Here is a 21336-nt window from a genome sequence, read left to right as displayed (position 1 = left end):
TGACATGTTGCCTGCCCATTTGCCTCATGAAAAGGTCATTCCAATGGACTAGGCAATGCAATTCTACAAACTATTATTATATTATTTATTTTGATCTTTTACATTTACAATTATATTTTATAGAAAGTAGGTGAGAGAGTGGAGAAAGCAAGTGGGGCGCAATATACCTCTTCACTTTGAAATAGGCAATATTGCCTTGTTTGGGATAGTAGGTATATTTTCCCTACCCATTTGCTTCTTCCCTTGGAGCATGAAAATGCTGATGTGGCAAGGCAAATGAGGTTTGCCTACTCTTTTGTCTCTTCCCTTGGAGATGCTTGTTTGGGAATGTCATTGTCATGCTTTTTCCAATAAGGTTGGATTGAAAAATTTACATTTGAAGGCTTGAAAAATAGAGACGGACCATTTATGACCTCCTAAACTAGGGAATATTATTGGAGGGAGCATGATTGTAGATACTCTAAGGAAGAAAGTGAGTTTGGATCTTCAGTTACCAAAATTATTGTACCCTCTGTGTCCATAGGTTACTTATTTGACATGTGTCTTCTTATTTAAGAGAAAGTTTTTAAAATAAAAAATAAAAAAGAAACTTCATTTGATAAACTTCAACAATACAAACGAAGATATCAACACGACATCTCCATCCTTGAGTTTATGTGATTCTCACAAGAAAATAAGTAATTCAATCCAATCATGTACGTTTTAGAATATAGAAATTCAATGCAATTCGTCAAATCACTAAATTCGATCAAAATTGGATTAAATTGAGATTAAATATATTAGTTTTAAAAGAATCAATTGAACTGAATTAGTTCGGTGAGTTATTTTTTTTGGTTGAAATTGAAACTTTCAATACATGAAACAAGGTCTAATGGTCCGTGAACTTTGACCCGGTTCGTATTTTGATCTCTCAATTTTCAAAATCGTTTCTGTGTTAGGACAAATGGTCATGCCGTCAATTTTGTTCTCTTTTTGTTGTTGTTGGTAAATGTAGGGGTAAAATGGTATTTTTGTATTACTTTTAATTTCCACCATCTAAATATTCATTTTACCCCAAAAATCAAAAATCAAAAATAAAAAAACATTCCTCCTATCCTTGCCACAGTAGCCACAACCTCTCCAACCCAACCCCACCTAAACACACACAACCTACAACAACCATCAAGCCTTCGTCACCCTCACCCTCACCATCCCACCCTGTCCCAACCCCTCTTTCCCCATGATGAAACATTCAATTTTTTTTATCAACAAAATCGAGGATATGACATAAAGTGAAGGGCAGAAGCCATCGCAGAGAAGGTGGGAGATATATGGATGGGGAGAGTTAAGTTGCAACGATGGGGTTGTGCTTGTGGTGTGGGGTTTAGGTGCGCTAGGAATTGCCCATGTACCCAAAGAGTGAAGCAATTTCCGATTTTAACTCTCAACAGTACACCATGTGCCATGCACATGCTCAAATTTAATAGAAAAAGTTAACAAAATTGACTGTAGGACCATTTGTCCTAACGAAACTAAAGTTGAAGGACCACTTGAATGATTTTTAAAATTGAAGAACTAAAATGCAAATCAAGTCAAAATTCAAAGACCATTGAACCTAAAAACCCTGCAACGAATGATAGCGAATTGAAGTAGATATTGAACCCTCACAAAATAAGCACGAAGTGAACCCACCCAATGAGTCATAGTCGTTTATAGAGGCCCACTCATTTAGCTCCTCAAAACCTTGTAAGACCAATTGCAGACTATATTGGCCCATAAAACGAGCTTGGGGTACTCTCTCACAGTCCCACCCATTTTCGCTACAAAAAAGAAATAAAAGCTTTTCCTCTCTGAAATTTACACTTGCTCTGAAGCCAATTTGGAAGTGGAGGTTTAGCTTCGATGCTCATAAACCTCAGAAGAACAATACGCATTCCATTTCATCCCAAACCTTCACTCTACATTCCTCTGAATCTCTTCTCAACTTCAGCACCAAACCCAAACGCAAACTCTACAGAGCCTCTTTTAGAATCCCAACTCAAATCCTTAGTTCTCAGCCATTACAAGCATGGCAAGTTCACCAATCTCCTCCAAAACGTCGTCGCTTTGCCCACTGTCCTCCTTGCCTCCTGCCAAAACCTCACCACCCCACAAGCCCCAAATGGAAATGGCCTCAGCCCGTCCTTTCTCGACTCGGTCTCCAAGCGGTTCTCAATCCACGAAATGGGTCGCGAGCTCTTCGAGAATCGGTTCGATATTGGAGCTTGCAGTGTTACAATGGCGGCCCAAAGAAATAGAGGTGAGTCTTTGGTCTTGCCTAACTTGAAATTGAAGGTTTTGATTGAAGCTATTAGGATGGTGTTGGGAATTGTTTATGATGAACGCTTTGTGACGTTTTCTTATGGTGGTCGTGTTAATATGGGCAGGCACACGGCCATTAGGTACCTTAAGAACTCTGTAGAGAACCCCAGTTGGTGGTTTACAGTTAGCTTTAACCGCGAAAAGTTTGATCAACAACATGTAAATAAGCTATGCTTGTTTATTCAAGAGAAAATAGAGGATGAGAGTTTGATTAATGTTATAAAGAGGTTGTTTGAATGCGGTGCGGTGAGAATTGAATTGGGTAGTTGCTTCTTTGGAAGAGGGTTTCCTCAGGAAAGTGGGCTGAGTTCAATTTTGATAAATATTTACTTCAATGGGTTTGATAAAGAAATTCAAGAAATGCGTCTAAAGAAGAATCAGGAGCATCCCAAATTTGATTCAAATGAGCTTGTTTCTAAGGATGGTGTGTTTTACAAGCCAGTGAAGATATATGCAGTTAGGTACTTGGATGAAATATTAGTGATAGCATCCGGGTCTAAGATGTTGACAATGGATTTAAAGAACTGGGTTGTGAAGTACTTAGAGGGGATACTGGAATTGAAGGTGGATGGGATAAAAACAGCTATTCATAGTGCGGTGTCTGAGAAGATTGCTTTTTTGGGCATGGAATTACAGGCAGTAAAACCTTCAGTTTTGAATCCTCCTATGTCAGAAAAGGCTATGAGAGCACGAAAAAAGTACATTAGACAGAAGGAAGTCAGAGCTCAGGAATTGAAAAATGCTAGAGAGAGGAATAGGAAGAAATTGGGATTGAAAATAATGAGCCATGTTTATAAGAAGTCAAAGAGAAGTGATGGGTTTAAATTTGAATATCAAATTAAGAATGAAGTTAGAGAAATCTTCAGAACCTGGGCTGATGAGACGGTGCAAGAGTACCTTGGCTCTTTGGAGGAGCGTTGGGATTGGTACCATAAGCTATCGGCAGGTAATTTTCTCTCTTTAAGGCACATTAGAGATCAACTGCCTCAAGAGCTTGTTGATGCTTATGATAAGTTCCAAGAGCAAGTTGACAAGCATTTAAACCCAGTCAAAGCTAGAAGGGCACTGGAGGATGAAGAAAGGAGAATAAAAGATGAAGAGGAGAAGAAATATGCTAGGGGCACAGTTGAGGATTTGACAAAGCTCTGTGTCAAAGCTGATGCACCCATAGAACTTATTAGAAAAATGGTTAGGTTGATTGGCTTTACAAATCATATGGGTCGTCCCAGGCCAATTACTTTACTAACTGCTCTCGAAGACACTGATATCATTAAGTGGTATGCCGGTATAGGGAGAAGATGGCTGGAATTTTATTGCTGCTGCCATAACTTCAAGATGGTGAAAACTGTTGTGACTTATCACTTGAGGTTCTCTTGTATCTTGACTCTAGCAGAAAAGCATGAATCCACCAAACGTGAAGCCCTGAAACATTTTACTAAAGATTTGAAAGTCTTTGATATAAATGGAAATGAAGAAGTGCACTTCCCCACAGAAAGGCAGGTGAAAATGATGGGAGATAAAAATCTCTCTGATCCAAAACCAGTGGATGGGACGTTCTCTTTGGCTTTGATTAGATTAGCTTCTGATGAGCCTCCATATTCTTGTGTTGCTCATTTCTGTGACAAAACTGATACTGTTGTTTATCGTGTACGACTATTGCAAAATCGCTTGAATGTGAACCCTGTGGATGAAAAGAAATGGGTCCCTGGGATGGGTGCAATTGATGAAAGTCTCAATCTGAAATGCTTCCCTGTTTGTCCTGATCACATACATGACTTATACACAGGGAGAATCACCTTTCAGGACATTGATTGCACTTCATTTGTGGATGGAGGCTGAGTTTTACATTCCTCTGGTTTAGTATCTGTTTACCATAGGTTCTTGTTTTCTGGAGGCTGCTGCTGATCCACGCAGATTTTGGGAATTGTTGCATATGCTGAAGCCAGGTGGGTGATGTACATTACATTTTATATTGATGTATAATGCAATTTCAGCTGCCCATGTAATTTTAACAGGAAATGTGTTATTAGTACATCATCATTTTTACAAGTGATGACCCAGTGTAAAATTTTTCAAAAGTTGCGATTGCAGCTATCTAAACAATTCGCCCTAGTAAATGAAAACTTCTCACTGGCTGTTTGGATGGTAATTTAACTGATGAAACAGATTGCCAAAAATCCCCCTACTTCTGAAATTTTAGATTTTGCATACTCCTATATCTCGTTTTGTGATGATAGAAACCAGATTTTGTTTTCATAATTGTGTTGGGTTCACAAATAGTATTCTTGGGGACTTTAATCTGGAGCAGTTTCTTGCTATTTTGTTTTCATTGTAGTATTATAGTTGCTCTTTATGTGTGCCAAATTGTCCCTTAGCCTATGATCTCTGTATAATTTGCTGGATAGATTTGCTTTGGCATATTGTTATGTGATTTATAAATTTGCTGGATGTTACCAATAATGCCGTTAGCCTAAGCTATGAAAGCATAAATCTATTTTTGGTCAAAAAGAATAGTGCAATTTATTTTGCAGATCTCCAACTATATGTATATCTTGTATGATCTTCAAGTTCACCCTTTGTCCTGTCATTATTTACCCTTTCTGCTTTGGGACGTATTGATCTATGATTTGCTTTTGTAAAATATTTGACATCTTGCTTACCTTTTACTTTTGTAACTTGTCACTTGTTAACTACTTTTTCCTGGTTTTGCAACTGGTAGAGACTAGAGGGTTCTTGCTTACGAATACGTTGACATTGGGCTGTATGGAGGTGTTCTTTGTAGTTTTCTTAGATGGGTAAGAGGCCCTTCAAAAATCAAGTTTTGAATTTCATGTTGGGGATTTCAAAAGTTTGTGGAGCAAACACCAGGTGGGAAATGGCCGGAGAGTTTTGATGCAGGGATATCTCCTGTTTTGTGATATTTTTGTTCTGTAGATGCATAACAGAAAATGGAAAGTCAGAAGGGCAGATTAGCAGAAAGCTGGACTTCTGGTGTCATATCAATAATACTTTAAATTATAATGTTGAAGATGGTTGCAGAAGGAGATAATAGATCACACACAAAGAAATGGATGGTTGTAGAGTTAGTGTGGTAATTACGAAAAAATAATTTTCCCCTGGAGGTAACAATTCTTGTGACTGATGGATTGAGTCTGTATCTTTACTGACTGATGGATCCCTTGTTTCTAGATTGTTTATGGAAGCAAAGAGGTAACAATTCTTTGTTGCTTGCTAAGTTATTTTCTTGAGGAATAGTTTGAGTTTCATTCACTCTGGTGGTATAATATTGAGAGATAAGATTCTCATTTTCCGAGTAGATGTAAAAGTATTTTGGGAGAAAACGACCAGAATGTTTTTACAGTGAATATTGGGACTCGGAATTTATCAATGTGTTGTAACGAACAAGGAAATAAAAAGGGTGATTTTATACTAAATATAGGGGCTTAAATTATAAAAAGGGTTATTTACTGTAGATGTACTTGAACTATGGCCCCAGTTGCAATTGGGTCTGTGAACTAATTTTTGAGGCAATGACATCCTTTAATTAGACAATCAGTTGCAATTAGGTCCTTCCGTCCAACTCTGTCAATTTGTCCGTCAAAATGAGGGGTAAAAACGTCGTTTCGAATCTGAAGACTCTCCTTCACTTTTTTGGTTCAGTCAGAAACTATCCTTCCCTCCATAACCCCTGAATATGAGAAATCCCCAATTAACTGTTCAAAAATTTCGTTGTGATAAAGCTGGTCATCTGCTTAGCTCTTTGTTGCATTTCATTTGAAAGTGAAGAAAGAACCTGAGATATCTTGCCTAATTCTCGCTCATTCCCAAAAATAAGCAACCGAAGTGCTTGCAGCTCCTCCCACTGTATTTGGCAATTATATAGTAGTAGCTAGTTTAATGAATTTAAAAAGGCAATTTTTGAATCTGGGTATAAATTATAATCTAGTTTTGTTTCATTTGTACAAATCAATTAAAAATACAAGATCTTTGGGTTCCAACAAACTTAAAAGGAAAGGAAAGGGAAGGAAAAGAAAAGGCAAGAAAGATGAACGACCTGATGACAAAATCCTTCAACAACTATGTGGATCTAAAGAAAGAGGCTATGAAAGATTTGGACCTTGAAGCTGGGGATAATAATGTGGAGATGTCATCTTCCATGACCCATATGCACACCGACCCTGGTCTGTTCTTGGAAGAGGCCGAGAAGGTGAAGCAGGAGATGGGTTCTGTCCGGGACATTCTGGGGCGTCTATAGCAAGCCAACGAGGAGAGCAAGTCCCTCCACAAGTCTGAGGCTTTGCAGTCCTTACGCAGCAGAATTAATGCGGACATTATGACGGTGCTGAAGAAAACCAGGAGTATCAGATCTCAGCTGGAGGACATGGACTGCGCCAACGCCGCCAACAGGAGGCTCTCCGCCTACAAAGAAGGCTCCCCGATTTACATGACCAGAATTGCCATCACCAACGGACTGCGAAAGGAAGTTTCAGACCCAAAGAAAAAAGCCAAGGAGAGTCTTTAGACTCGAAAAGACGCTTTTACCCCTCATTTTGACGGACAAATTGACAGAGTTGGATGACAGGACCTAATTGCAATTGATTGTCTAAATAAATTATGTAACTGCCTCAAAAATTAGTTCACGGACCCAATTGCAATTGGGGCCATAGTTCAAGGACGTCTACAGTAAATAACCCTTATAAAAAAAATTATATGAAATGGACTTTAGAAATACACCCAAGGCTCATTTACAATATAATAAAGAGGTTTTTAACTTCTTATAAATTACAAAATTGCCATCAATTTCTTAAAACAAACTCAACCCCAAAATCTCATAAAAATACCCAAAATACTCAATAGGACATCAAAATAATTTAATAATCAAATTAAATTCAATAAGGCTAGCTATCATTTTTTGGGTTTGTTTATAGAAATAAAATGGTGTAGGGTTTATTTATATTATTAGGGCTCTTAGTATATTACTAAATATCTCAAATAAAAATGTGTTTATCCAAGTTTTGGTTGCTAATTCAAACATGGATTAATGACCTAAATGATTCCCCAACTATTGCTCCAATATCATTTTGGTCCACGAACTAAATTTTTCATTTGAACCGTCCTTCAACTCTTTTTTTTTTTTGTGTATTAAGATGGTCCTACCATTAAAATCTGTCAAATATTCCGTTAAACTGAGGGGCAAAAAAGTAAAATATTATTTAAAAAAAGGGTTAATAACTGAAATGGTCCCTCAACTATTGCTCCAGTATCATTTTGGTCCACCAACTAAAATTTTCATTCGAACCGTCCTTCCATTATTATTTTTTATTTTTGGTATCAAGATGATCCTACTTTCAAAGTCTGTCAATTTTATTGTTATTTATTTTTAAACAATAGATATAAAAAAAAAATATTACTTTTTAAGTCTATGTCAGCAAAAAAAAAAAAAAAAAAGCCAGGTTGGTTGTGAGATTCAAACTTTTCAATTTTAAAATTAAATACAAGTTCTTATAATAATCTCCTTAAATTTTTAATTATTGTTTACTCTTTTAAAAATTTTGTCATTTTATTTTTATATTTATGTGATTTTAATTAATTTAAAAAATAGAGAATTTTTTATTATTAATTGTTAAGTCAGTCTCACCCAAAAAAAAAAAGCCATGTGGCTAGTGAGATTCAATTTTTAAAAATTTTCTAAGTTTTATAATAGTTTCCTTTAATTTTTAATTATATATTACTATTTTGATTCATAGAGACATTTTTACCTCTTAGTTTAACAATAAAATTGACAGACTTTAACAATAGGACCATTTTGATACCAAAATAAAAATAAAAATTGAAGGACGGTTCAAATAAAAATTTTAGTTAGTGAATCAAAATGATACTAGAGCAATAGTTGGGGAACAATTAAGATCAATAACCCTTTTAAAGAAGGATACTTACCTAAAAATACGGTTTTGTCCCTCGATTTTACTGAATAATACACAGACTTTGACAGATAGACCATCTTGGTACAAAATAAAAAATTTAAAGACGTTTCAAATGAAAATTTAGTTAGACTAAAATGATACTTGAACAATAATTGGAAGACCATTAACCCTTCAAACAAAGACGAATAATAAAATTGGGCAAAAGAATCGACCAAAAAGTAAAAAAAAGGACATAAAAAGAAGGGAAACCTGTCAGACAACCGTGGGACCACCCCAGCCAGTCACCCAGCTGAGAACGATCCTCTACTGCTTGATGATTCCGAAGAATCAGAAGCTGTTAATCACGCTCTGATCGCACGGTCATGATTCATCCACCGGGTTGGGATTCCTGTCTCCTTAGAAATCAAGGATACAGAGGTACGATCCTATAGAACAGATCCTGTCCAAGTAAGGTCGTGTTCTATCATCACATGTTCAACTATATAAACCGTTCCCGTGTTCGGTGTTTGGTCGATGTGGGACAATTAGCACTCAGAACTTATTATTATTATTTTTATTTTTATACATTTCGTTTTCATTGCACTGGTGTTCGTTCTGGACCAGACTGAGATCAAAAATCTTTGTACTTTAAACACTCCCAAGAATTGCACACTTTTATTGCAAGTCCTTGTCCTTAGCTTTCAAGATTTCATCCCATTTCCATGTTTTTCAACGTCTCCACTTCTTCTCTCCAACCTCAAAACTTCCTCTTCTATTTCACACCCATCACCTGAAACATCCCTATCACCACCTCGCACCTTCTCTTTCAATTTATTCTTCTTTTTCTTCAGGTTCGGTGCTGCATTCATGCAAGGACCTTCAGACCCTGAGACAAGTCCATGCTCGTATCCTAGTCTCAACTGGGTTCAAACCCCCTTCCCTTCTTTCAAAGTTGATCACTTTGTATTCTCGGTTCAATGGTGTCGAGAGCGCTGCTTTGGTTTTCAGATCAATCCAAGAACCAAATACCATGTTGTGGAACTTGATCATAAAGTCTCATGTCGACTCGGGTCTGCTTGGTTCGGCTCTGTTGCTGTACAAAAAGATGCTTGAATTGGGTGTTTCACATGATTGCTTCACGTTTCCGATTGTAAACAGGGCGGTTTTGTTGGTTGGGAGTGATGCTACATATTCAGGAATGGTTCATTGTGTGGCAATTCAGATGGGTTTTGGAATGGATGTATATGTTGGCAATACAATGATTGATGCGTATGTGAAATGCGGAAGACTTGATTATGCTCGTAAGCTGTTTGATGAGATGCGTCAGAGAGATTTGGTTACTTGGACATCGATGATTTCCGGGTATGTTTCTGAAGGAAACGTTGCCTGTGGGTTTAGTTTGTTCAGTGAAATGAGGAGGGAGTTGGAACCAAATGCCGTGACAATGCTGGTCATGTTGCAAGGCTGTTGTGACATTGAAATTTCAGTTTATGGGGAACCACTTCATGGTTATGGGATTAAGAGTGGTTTACTAAATGATGGGTCTGTACAGAACTCAATTTTCAGAATGTATGCTAAATTAGGTACCGTTGACCAAGTCGAAGATTTTTTCGGCGAACTTGATGGAAGGGATGTTGTTTCCTGGAATATTCGTATTTCCTTTTATTCTTGGAGACGGGATGTTGTAAAGGTAAGAGACTTGTTTCATGAAATGCAGGGTGAAGTAGCACCCAGCAGTGAGACATTGACGTTGGTTATATCAGCAGTAACCAAACATGGGATTCTTTCCCAAGGTGAAAGCTTGCATTGCTTGGCAACAAAAAGTGGGCTTTGCGACGACGTCTTGCAAACATCTTTGTTGGACTTCTATGCCAAGTGCGGGGAATTGGGAAACTCAGATAAACTGTTTAGAGAAATCCCTCATAGAAACAGCATTACTTGGGGTACAATGATGTTGGGCTTTATTCAAAATGGTTATTTCAATGAGGCTGTTGGGTTGTTCGGCCGAATGCAAGCTGAAGGTGTTGAACCCGGGGCTGAGATACTAAGAAGCCTAGTTGATGCATTTGCAAACATAGGGGCTCTCAAGTTAGGAAAAGGAATTCATGGTTGCATAATAAGGAAATCTTTTTGTGAAGCTAAGAAGTGCAATACTCATCTTGAAACCTCCCTAATAAACATGTACATAAGATGCGGTAGCATATCTACGGCTAGAGTCTGTTTTAGTAGAATGTTGATCAGAGATATAGTGGCATGGACATCAATGATCGAGGGGTATGGGAGCCATGGACTTGGTTTGGAAGCCTTGAAACTGTTTGATCTAATGATAAGAGAAGGAACAAAACCAAATAGTGTCACCTTATTAAGCTTATTATCTGCTTGTAGCCACTCCGGCCTTGTGACCGAAGGTTGTGAAGCTTTCTGCTCCATGAAATGGAAGTTTGGTATTGAACCTGACCTAGACCATTACACAAGCATTGTTGATCTCTTGGGTCGATCCGGGAAGCTCAAAGAGGCCTTAGTGGTCATTATGAAAATGGTTATTTTTCCAGACAGTAGGATTTGGGGTGCTCTTCTTTCAGGGTCTAGAATTTACGGTCGTAGAGATGTGGGGGAATTTGCAGCTCAGAGGCTGTTGGAACTAGAACCTGATAATGTCGGGTATTATACTCTATTGAGTAATGCACAAGCTAGTGTTGGAGAGTGGGATGAAGTAGAAGAGATAAGGAGAGTTATGAAGGAGAGGGATCTAAAGAAGAAGCCGGGGTGGAGCTGCATTGAGGCTGAAGAAGGAAGGATTTATGGGTTTGTTTCTGGGGATAGATCACACCATCAAATGGAAGCAATTTATGAAGTGTTGGAATATTTAAGTAGGATGGCACAGGGATTTATCTGAAAGAAAAAAAAAAAAAAAAAAAAAAAAAGGCCAAGGGGAGAGGTAAGAAAAAAAGCCAGGGTGGAGGGGGATTGAAGGCTCAAGGAAGATGGATCTTTGGGTTTGTTTCTGGAGATATACCACACCATCAAGTTGATGGGATTTATGAAGTATTGGGATGCAATTTATCAACTTTTAGAGAGCTAATTCTCTAATTTAGAACTGGTTGGTTGTGTTCACTAATAATTCATTACCAATAGAAGCCTTTTGCACAAATTTGTTCCTTAATACTTAATACACTTCCATATATACATATATATACAAACCAAGTGTTTTAACTGGAGGCTGGAGCCCAGAGAATGAATCTAAGCCCCACAAAATTTAAAATGGAGTTTTTAAATGGATCAATAATAAGATCTGTACCTTAGAGATTAGCCAAGCCTTCTGCATGCGATCAAGGAAACTACCAAGTCACACACCACAAACCCTTGAACCGAGGGTGTTCACATGAGTGCTTAAAGAACGAAAAAAAGAAGCTTGGCATCATGTGGTTAAGAGTAATCTCAGACATAAAAAACACTATAATGTATACACAAACATAAAACACATTATACCAAGACTCTGGCAGATAACAGAAATAAAGTTTAAACAATTTCAACTCAACTATACGTGTACACTATGATTTGGAACTAAGACATGATGCATGATGCACTTAATAATTCGTAATTAGATTGGGGGGAATTAAATTGAGGAAGAGTTGGATTGAGAAAAATTAGATTCCAAATTCATATTGAAGTTGTTTACTAAACTATATGGAATTGGAGAATAAGTTATTCTAATTACTAAAATGTCCTCATTCTTGGGTTAAAGTAAATGGCAAATTTGAAAATTTAAAAATTATGTGAGGATGTAATAGGTAAAAATAATGAATTCCTAATGGGTTAGTTCCCTAGGAATTAGAATACCACCTCCCACCCAAGAATTCAATTACTCCAAAATTTGCGGACTCCACTTACTTTTTAATTTCTAAACGCAAGAATCCTTCATAGGTGGAATTCAATTCCTGATTAGTAAACACACCATTAAAGTAATGTATCCTTCCCCTTCTCTGCCAATGAAACTTAATGCAATATGTCCTTCCCCTCCTCTGCCATAAAATTTTAGACGCCTAATTATTATATGTGTCACTGCCCCTTCTCCTCTCCTCCTTCCGGATTTCAGGTGTTTTTTGCTTGGGTGTTTGCTGCACAGTTTTGTAGGTTTATCCTTTCTCTCTTTCTGAGAGCTTCCCACGTTTTGGTTGGGTTATTTTGGAGCTCTATCTTTCCTCTCTCTCTAAGAATCAATGCTTCCAGTTGGCTCCAACGAAACCAAAAAAAAAAAAAAAGGCCATGTGTGGCTGATGAATTGTATTCTTAATGACCTTATTGTAACCAATGCTTCCGGTTAATGAAATTTACTTCTTTTCGATTAAAAAAAAAAAAAAGATGAGAAATTATAGTATGTACTAATTTTAATCTAAAAAAATATGGTTTTATTTACAATGGAAATGGCCCTTTATTTTTTTTTCAACATTTGGACGAAACTAATATATTTCTTTATCAACAAAATTTGGACGGGCCCAATCAAAGCCCACGGATCATTCTCTCTACGGGCCAAATCTAACATCTAGGAAAAGCTCCACGTCATTAAAAAGAAACAAATAAATAATAAATAAAAAGAAAATAAAAAGAGAACACGCGTCACGTCACCAGCCTTTTCTACGCAGCTTCAAATTTCCGCTCTTCTCTCTCCATTCGGCTTTATCGTTGTTATCACCAAAAAGTTTTTAGGTGCAGTTTGGGGTTGTGTTCAAATTCAAAGGGATTCAAAATCTCCATCTTCCTCGAAGCTCAGCTGAACTCTCTCAAAAATGCCGCCGTCTCTGGCCTTAGGTAAGCATGGGTGGAACTAGCTACAAGGCTACCATGGGCTCTAGCCCCTTGGCCTAGCTAAGAGGTAAGACTTTTTACTTGACTTGTGCTTTCACATTGTCAATAGAATTGCTCTTAATCCCTAATTTTGGCATCGGAAGGTCTTCGGCCGCCGCCACACAGGTGTCTCAGACTTCACTTGCCGTTTCTTTCTCCAAGCCGGATCCAGCACTACGCCTTAAGGAATGACGCTACGAGCCGAAGGCTCCTCATGCCCAAACTCTCCACTCCACTTGTAAGTTAGCCTTATTTTTATCTGTTTAGTTTTAGCGCGACCAATATCAATACATCTGTCTCAAATATTTTATTTTCACAGAAATTTGGTTCACAAAGGCAGCACGTGGGATATCTGCATATATAGAAGAAAGAAGGGTGGTGATGTTTGGAGTCGATACATAAGAATTGGTCCCCTTATTGGAATGAATTGACAGCTGACAAAGTGATACACAAACTTTTGTTGACAAATCTATCTCTTGTGGATATAGGTTAAGTCAGTTGGTTAGGACAGTATCCCCATCTTCTAAGTAGGAGTTTGAATTGTAATGGAAGGGGGTTTGAATTCTGATGCACTGTCTTAGTCAAATAACCTAACTCACGTGTTCATATATCTATTCTTCTAATATTGGAAGATATTTTAAATTCGGATGACCGCTCACACCCACCTTTGTTTAAAAAGAAAAGTTATGTAAAAAAGAAAACGAAAAACAGTCATCGTTGTCACGTACATCCCTTGTGATGACTGCGGTGATTTGTTTGGACTTCATACTCTCCACGGTGAAAAAAATTTAAAAAAATTATAGACGAGATTTTGTCTCCCGAGACTCTCGGTCTAAAATATTGATGATTTCGGAAATATCGATGGTATGAAAATACAAAATTTTCAATAAAAATATCAAAAAATTATCAATATCGATAAAAATTGAATAAAAACCATCCACCCTCAGCCTATCCCTCCCATTCTGGATATTGTCATGTGTGTAAAATTGAAATTTGGATCAAAATTAGAAAGTGACTTGTCAAAATGAGATTAATTAAGTTTGATTTGTTTTATTAATTCTTTCATGATCTGTTTCATGATATGTTTATTGTAAATTTTAAATATAAAATTATTATTATTTAAATAGTTTAAATTTTAAAACTTATAAAAAATGTTAGAATTTTAAAATAATAAGTAATAAAATAAAATAAAAACTCACCCTCGACCTTTGTTTTTCCTCCTTCCCCTTCCGCATTCTACTCACCACTCCCCCTCTGATCTCTCTCTCTCTCTCTCTCTCTCTCTCTCTCTCTCACCCCATCCAATTTTGACCCCGCTCTCCCGCAGCATCCCCGACCACAGATCCCCTCCCATCCACCCGCAGCCCCATCCCCTCCCATTCTGGATATTGTCATATGTGTAAATTGAAATTTTGTTTGAATTTGTTTATTAGTTTTTCTTCCCAACTTATTCTGGACCGTTAGATTAAAACATTGAAATCCAGCCGTCCAAGTTTGATATACTGATACTTCAAAGCCCACCCCTGAAATTCCCATTGGATCCCATTGATTTTGGGAATTCAGGAGCAACCCAATTGAGGATTTCAGGAAATGGGGGGTGGGAATGTGGTGTGTTCAGCGTTTAAATTCCAATCGGGGCAGATGATAGTGGTGGCTCTGCTATTGATGGTCGGGTGCTTCTATGCCGGAACTCTCTTTGGAAATAATGCTCCAATTTATGCATCTCAACTTAGCATCAGTTCTTCTTCATCTCCTGGTTTGTTCTCTCTCTCTCTCTCTCTCTCTCTGAGTTTGTTTTTCAGACCAATGAAGGTTTTATGCATGCATTTTAGAAACTTTTTTTATTTTGGGGAAAAAAGAGTTAGCTTGAACCAAATTTTCCGAATAATTCTTAGTACATTTGTTCAAGAATCCAGTTTTTTGTTTCTTATTTCCAATAAACTGAAGTATATAATGTTACACCATGTTTAATTTGGAGCTCAAAGTTAATGACCCTTGTTTACTAGTTCAGTGTTCAGCAAAGCTGTAAGAAATTGTAAGTTTTGATTGGGACTTTTCTTATTATTTATTTTAATAAAAATGCATATTTGTGGTGAAAAGTTTGATAGTGACTGACTTCATTCTCAATGATACGTCTTTTCAAATTAGGAATCTCATTGTATTTCTGAAGCTCTAGTAACATTTGAAATCTAATTTCAAAGGTGACATCTAGTTGTAATCTTGTTTACTAAAGCTGTTTGTTTCTGTATGGTCTGAGCTGGTGGAACTTAACTTATTGTGAGTAATTGTGCCGCAGGTACTTCGACATTTACAAATAAAGTTGCTCTTACTTACAGAAAAACACCACTTTTGATCCCAGAGACTGGTATGGATGTATGCCCATTGACTTATAATGAGTATATCCCTTGCCACGATGTTTCTTATGTAAAAACTTTGCTTCCAAACTTGGACACTAGTAGAAAAGAAGAACTGGAGAGGCACTGCCCTCCAATTGAAAAGCGCTTGTTCTGCTTGGTTCCTCCATCAAGAGATTATAAGATACCAATAAGATGGCCTACCAGCAGGGACTATGTGTGGCGAAGCAATGTGAATCATACACATCTTGCTGAAGTCAAAGGAGGACAAAATTGGGTGCATGAAAAGGATCAACTCTGGTGGTTCCCTGGTGGTGGTACGCATTTTAAACATGGCGCAGCTGAGTACATTCAAAGGTATCTGCAATCAACTTGCTTACTTTTCTTATTCTCGTTTTGATGTCTTTCATTTCTTACACTCCTGCTAATTGGTATTTATGGCATTGAGGTAGATGATTTATCTATTCGCTAACTTCAAGTAATTATTTTTAACGAATACAAATTCATTCGAGTAACCTGTGAAAGTCCATATTCCTAAATGTACCAACGTAACCTAATTTATACCCCAGAAAAAGGTCAACACCCAAATGAGCACCTAAAGAAAATGAAGAAAATTTACAAATTAAATCAATGCACCTAACATGAAATTCTGGACATCTGAGCAATTTTTAGTTGTGGCCACAAAATTATTGCATTTGAAATTTAAAAAGAGACCAAAGAAGCTATTTGAGTGATAAGAGGCTAATTGTTTTCAAGGCCTTGCAAGATAAATTTGAGGCTTGCAGGGGAAGAAAAACAGGGGGAGCATGAAGTTTAGACCTGATTCAAGATATTTGAAGTTTTTATATACTTAAGTTGCTTTCAGTTTGTTTATCCGCATTGCTGGATTTTGCAGATTGGGAGATATGATTACAAATGGAACAGGTGATCTATGTTCTGCAGGGGTCACTCAAGTTTTGGATGTCGGTTGTGGGGTTGCCAGCTTTTCTGCTTTTCTTCTTCCCTTGGGTATACAAACAATGTCCTTTGCTCCAAAGGATGGCCATGAGAATCAAATTCAATTTGCTCTAGAGCGAGGCATTGGTGCAATGATTTCTGCTATAGCAACAAAACAAATGCCATATCCCACTGGCTCTTTTCAGATGGTTCATTGTTCTCGGTGTCGAGTTGATTGGCATGAAAATGGTTTTTTTCTATCCTAAGCTTCATGTATTGGTTTTGAGTTGTTGTCCATAAGGTCCCATAGCTAGGTTTCTACTACAAATTTGTTTATTAAAGTCTTAACAGCATGCTGATTTGGTCATTAAATTGACAAGGAATAATGCCAGCCAAAAAACAAATTGAAAACTTGTCAACAGTTCCCACCAACACCAAAATCCTTTGACATCTCAGTTTCCACTCTTTATCAGTATGTGATGGCTTCAAAAAAGGAAATTTCATTGGATATGTTAAACATTGAACTAGATAATGGGCTTTTTGTTGTTGTTGTTGTTGTTGTCTGTTAATGGTATGAGAGGTATAAGTTAACTATGCAATATGCTAGATTTTGTGAGGCTGCTTTGCCATTTCTGGGTTTGAAACCTTACAATGTTAATTCTATTAATATGTTTGTATGCGTCCATAGAGTTTGCTTATTGTGTGTGTTCTTTTATTTTTATTTTTAATTTGTTTTGTGCAGATGGCATTTTACTAAAAGAAATGAATCGCCTTTTGCGATATAATGGATACTTTGTCTATTCAGCTCCACCTGCTTATAAAACGACTAAAAACTATCCATTAATTTGGGAGAAGCTAATGAATCTGACTTCAGCAATGTGCTGGAAACTCATTGCTCGTAAAGTTCAGACTGCAGTCTGGATTAAACAAGATGATCTGTCATGCCTCCAGCACAACTCTGAAAAGAAGCTTATAAATTTATGTGATGCTGTGGATGATTCCAAGTCATCATGGAGTACACCACTGAAGAATTGTATACAAGTAAGGGGTGCACAAACAGATTCTCCAAAACTCTCTTCTAGATCTGAGCGCCTTTCGATATACACTGAGAGTCTTAGCAGAATAGGTTTGTTCCTTCTCTATTTCGTATGATAAACTTTTGTCTCTCTTTCATTTTCTTCTTTTTAAAAAATAAAAAATCCCCTGGATAGTTTTTTAATTTATTTTTTATTTAGTTTAAATATGCTTTTGTTACCTCCGTAGTTATACGTAAGGCTGAATTTGATGCATAGGATAGAACACTAAATTACAATACTGGACCAGAAGTTTAGGTTTTTCTGGTACATGAGAAGGACTACTACTATTGTCTCACTTTCTTTATGTTTTTTCTTAATTTATTGGAAAACAATGTTATTCAGTCTGATTACACCCCTCGTAAATATGCTTGTAATAGGTGTTACTCAAGAGGAATTTACTTCAGAGACCATCTTTTGGCAAGATCAAGTTCGACATTACTGGAGGTTGCTGAATGTCAGTAAGACAGAAATCCGAAATGTCATGGACATGAATGCTTTTTGTGGTGGATTTGCTGTGGCCTTAAATGCTTCGCCTACGTGGGTGATGAATATAGTTCCTTCAAGCATGAAGAATACCTTGTCTGCCATTTATAATCGTGGTCTGATTGGTGCTTTCCATGATTGGTAAGTTCTTGTTTACCTGTTACCTATTGCTAGTAGATAGTGTACAAATGTAGCTAAATTGTGATCAAATTGGTACTCCAATAAAAAGAATGGCATCTAATCTGTCCTGAATATTAGGTGCGAACCATTTTCCACTTATCCACGCACCTATGATCTGTTACATGCCAACCATCTCTTCCCCCATTACAAGAACCGCGGAGAAGGTTGCTTATTGGAGGATATCCTTTTGGAGATGGACAGGATAATAAGACCCCAGGTAATAATTTCGATCGATGCCATCTCTTATGCTTGTTTCTATTGAAGTATTAAAAACATAAGTTATGGAATATTAAGAAACGAAGAAAGAAGAACAATTTTTTTTCAAGGATGGCAAGGCAATATAATTACTTTTGCATACTAAGTTTCTATTCCAAGTTTCATCATCATTATCCTCACCTTTATCCCATGCATATGGAGTCAGACATAAATTCTCATCTTCCATTGTTTATCATTTGCATCCTTATTCTACTTCTTAATATCAGAAGTGATTTGTTTGAGTAATATAGGTATTATGATGTTCAGTGTCTGTTAAATTTGCACTCCATATATTCTGTCTTAGTTCTAGTTCTTCGTAAGCTCCTTCATTCTAATGCGTTGAGTTCATATTTTTTTTCTTCCAGTTTTGTGACAAGTGTTTCATTAGATGTGTCCAACAAAACCGTGCCATCTGCAAACACATACTTCAGATGTCTTCGTATAAATCTTTAGTTATTCTTCCAGCAGTTTTGCAAATGGATAAGGACTTAGTGTTGTAACCCTACATTTATTGGGAAGTCAGTACTTTCTTTTACACGGAATGCAAACTTGAGCTTTTCTGTGATTAGACAACATCGTATATAATTTTAATATAGTTAAGAAAAACTTACTTCTTTGTCGGGCAACGAAATTATACCTCTTGTAACTCCTTTCTGTTCCTAGTGGCTTATGACACAGAATTACATTTGAGTGAGTTAATGTGCAGGGATTTATTGTCATTAGAGACGATGAAACCATTACATCAAGGATCCAGGATCTTGCTCCAAAATTTTTGTGGGAGGTTGAATCACATTTGCTGGAAAACAAAGAGAAGAAGACAGAAACTGTGTTAATTTGTAGGAAGAAGTTTTGGGCAATCGTCTGAACTGTACCAGCATACAGAGCTTTGCGAATATAAGTTGCAGGCTTGTACCATGATACATGTACTCCTGTATCTTTGTATGATTAATGACCTGGTAGAATGAAATCAGGTCTTTAGTAGAATGTATTCCTTGCTAGCTTACCATGTCATGTCCTGATGTAATGTGTACAGCACAGTATAACTAGTGAACAATTTTTCCCAGTCTAACTTGCACTTTTATTCTTTAGCAATTATCAATCGGAATTTCGATTTTAATTCTTATTCTTCAAACAATTAATCTTTAACTGCCTGAGCTAGACTAGTAAAAGGGAGCTTTACGCCCACTCATAGGGTCCAAATTTAAGGATTTAGATGACATTATGGCCCTGTTTGGTACATCTCCTTGGATTGGCTTGGATTGGACTAACTTAAATAACACCCTAAGCCCATATTTGGTGCAGCCCATCTTTAAGTTAAATGAGACTATATAATCCTGGCCTACAAAAAAACCTTCACTCGTTGGCACAAAATAGAGAACTCTGAAGAGGTGCCGCTAAATAACGAAGACGCTATTGAGTCTGCCATTATCCAACATTGCTCTGGCTCTCCTCTTCCACGTTGCTTTGTTTTCGTCTTTTGTTGTGCTCTACTCTCACTCACTCAAGGTTAGTTTCACTCACTCAAGGTTAGTTATTTAACTCTCTTCTTCTCTTTCCACTCTTCTTCTCTGTTTGTCTCTCTCCTTGGTGATATTTGATGGGTTCAATTTGCTATTTCTTAGTTTAATTTTTTAAGTTTTGATTATGTGGTTGTTTGTAGTTAGCTTAATTTGATGAGAATTAACATTTGTATTGGTTAATTTTCATTGGATTATATTTGGGTACTTTTCTAGGGTTTTCAGCTTTGAATTGTTTTGATTATGAGGTTTTTGTTTGGAATAAGAAGAAATGAATAAATTGATAGGTGGAATTGGAGCTTTGAACAAATTTAATGAAAGTCATTGTCATTTGCAACAGAATGACTAGATATTAGCAAGTGAGAAGAAAAAAAATAGGGAATCAAATTTCTTCCATGCACCATCAATTTGCTCAAAGTTAAGCAATTCACAAAAGTTGAATATCTTTAGAAGGGACTATTTTGCCTTATTTATTGGCTTAAAGCCACATGGGTTAGAAATTGGTTGTTGCAGAGTCAAATTATGGCAGAGTCTTATGAAATCAAATAACTAATTCTTTCATAACTAATTCTGACATCGACCTATTGCAGAAAAGTCTTGGATTAAATGAAAGAAACACAGCTAAATTAACCATAGAAAAATACCACTACAATGTATGCGAGCTGGATTACTGTTATACAGTATTTGTACGTTACTTTTCAGTTTGCTTTGTGCGAGCTGGATTGATAGTGGGCTGGACTCGGTTACTGGAGTGTGTGGGTTTGGGCTAGACATAGATCTTCCTTCGTTCAATCTAATTCAACTTGTTAGTTCACTCTAATCCCGCACACTAAGCATAGTCAAATATATTTAACACAGTGATTAATGACATCTTTAACATATTTGTGGAAATATGTAAAGTGGAAAACTAAATCAATTAAAATGCACCCGGAACCAAATGAGGACTAGCTACAAGTAGAACGCGTGACATGGAAGAATTTCAGTTATACCGCCTAAGATTTTGAATGTCAGGATGTGTAACTGGAATTCTCCGAGTGAAATATCAGCAGACTTACCAAGACGAATACGAATATGAAAAAACAAAACAAAACAAAACAAAAGAAGAGAGGCCAATCTAGTAATTTCAAAAAGCACCAAGAGGTAAGGAGCTCAGCTAACCCATTACTCTTCTCAGAAATGTCAAAAGAGGAGGGGAGGGGTAGGCCACTAATACTAAGGTGATATGACAAGACAACCCCACGCTTGTCCCCCTTGCCCCCCCACCACATAAATATATTTATATATTATGATTATCCACCCCATTATTTATTTATTTATTTCAGTTGCAGTTGATAGCCTTGCCTCATTCTCGCTTCTTCTGGCTTTTAAGGTTTGCTTGCTTCGCTTCTTCTGTTGGGATTTATTTATGGGATCTATTTTATTTTTTATTTTTGTTACACGAAAGGGA

At 36.9% G+C, this 21336-nt stretch overlaps 4 protein-coding genes and 1 non-coding gene across 6 annotated transcripts; 4 read left to right on the top strand and 1 right to left on the bottom strand.

The window, feature by feature from the left end:
* The first annotated feature begins 1825 nt into the window (after positions 1–1825).
* LOC117635936 (nuclear intron maturase 3, mitochondrial) lies at positions 1826–5575 on the top strand. 2 transcript variants are annotated; one of them, XM_034370328.1, is made up of 2 exons: positions 1826–4286; positions 5060–5575. In XM_034370328.1, the coding sequence occupies exon 1, from the start codon at positions 1882–1884 to the stop codon at positions 4177–4179; it is 2298 nt and encodes a 765-aa protein (XP_034226219.1). In that variant the 5' UTR covers positions 1826–1881; the 3' UTR covers positions 4180–4286; positions 5060–5575. The 2 variants fall into 2 exon arrangements, with proteins under 2 accessions (XP_034226219.1, XP_034226220.1); XM_034370329.1 differs by having other exon boundaries at positions 1826–5135; positions 5275–5575.
* An 810-nt stretch (positions 5576–6385) lies between these two features.
* On the top strand, positions 6386–6862 carry LOC117635291 (syntaxin-related protein KNOLLE-like). Its single transcript, XM_034369635.1, has 2 exons — positions 6386–6547; positions 6596–6862. Exons 1-2 carry the CDS (start codon positions 6386–6388, stop codon positions 6860–6862), a joined length of 429 nt encoding a protein of 142 aa, XP_034225526.1.
* A 1648-nt stretch (positions 6863–8510) lies between these two features.
* On the bottom strand, positions 8511–8721 carry LOC117636207. The gene has a single exon (XR_004587010.1). It is a non-coding gene; the product is annotated as a small nucleolar RNA U3 (small nucleolar RNA).
* A 177-nt stretch (positions 8722–8898) lies between these two features.
* Positions 8899–11377, top strand: LOC117635290 (pentatricopeptide repeat-containing protein At4g19191, mitochondrial-like; the record flags this gene model as incomplete). The annotated part of the gene is made up of 1 exon (XM_034369633.1): positions 8899–11377. A coding segment is annotated over one exon (2241 nt), but the record flags the coding sequence as incomplete, so codon positions are not given.
* Positions 11378–14372: 2995 nt separating this feature from the next.
* On the top strand, positions 14373–19460 carry LOC117635662 (probable methyltransferase PMT7). Its single transcript, XM_034370000.1, has 7 exons — positions 14373–14844; positions 15385–15799; positions 16338–16627; positions 17121–17504; positions 17832–18078; positions 18196–18334; positions 19079–19460. The coding sequence occupies exons 1-7, from the start codon at positions 14679–14681 to the stop codon at positions 19235–19237; spliced, it is 1800 nt and encodes a 599-aa protein (XP_034225891.1). The 5' UTR covers positions 14373–14678; the 3' UTR covers positions 19238–19460.
* The last annotated feature ends 1876 nt before the right edge of the window (positions 19461–21336 follow it).

The sequence above is a fragment of the Prunus dulcis genome, chromosome 7 (genome assembly GCF_902201215.1).
Source record: "Prunus dulcis chromosome 7, ALMONDv2, whole genome shotgun sequence".
NCBI classification, from domain to species: Eukaryota; Viridiplantae; Streptophyta; class Magnoliopsida; order Rosales; family Rosaceae; genus Prunus; species Prunus dulcis.
Note: the sequence above shows the minus strand (reverse complement) of the source record. Positions and strands in the feature narration are given on the sequence as shown.

Coding starts and splice junctions, on each gene's coding strand:
- LOC117635662 (XM_034370000.1), top strand. CDS start 14,679: ATGGGGGGTGGGAATGTGGTGTGTTCAGCGTTTAAATTCCAATCGGGG. Junction 16,628..17,120: donor AGTTGATTGGCATGAAAATG/GTTTTTTTCTAT, acceptor TGTTTTGTGCAG/ATGGCATTTTACTAAAAGAA. Junction 18,079..18,195: donor ATTGGTGCTTTCCATGATTG/GTAAGTTCTTGT, acceptor CCTGAATATTAG/GTGCGAACCATTTTCCACTT.
- LOC117635291 (XM_034369635.1), top strand. CDS start 6,386: ATGAACGACCTGATGACAAAATCCTTCAACAACTATGTGGATCTAAAG. Junction 6,548..6,595: donor TCTTGGAAGAGGCCGAGAAG/GTGAAGCAGGAG, acceptor GGGCGTCTATAG/CAAGCCAACGAGGAGAGCAA.
- LOC117635936 (XM_034370328.1), top strand. CDS start 1,882: ATGCTCATAAACCTCAGAAGAACAATACGCATTCCATTTCATCCCAAA.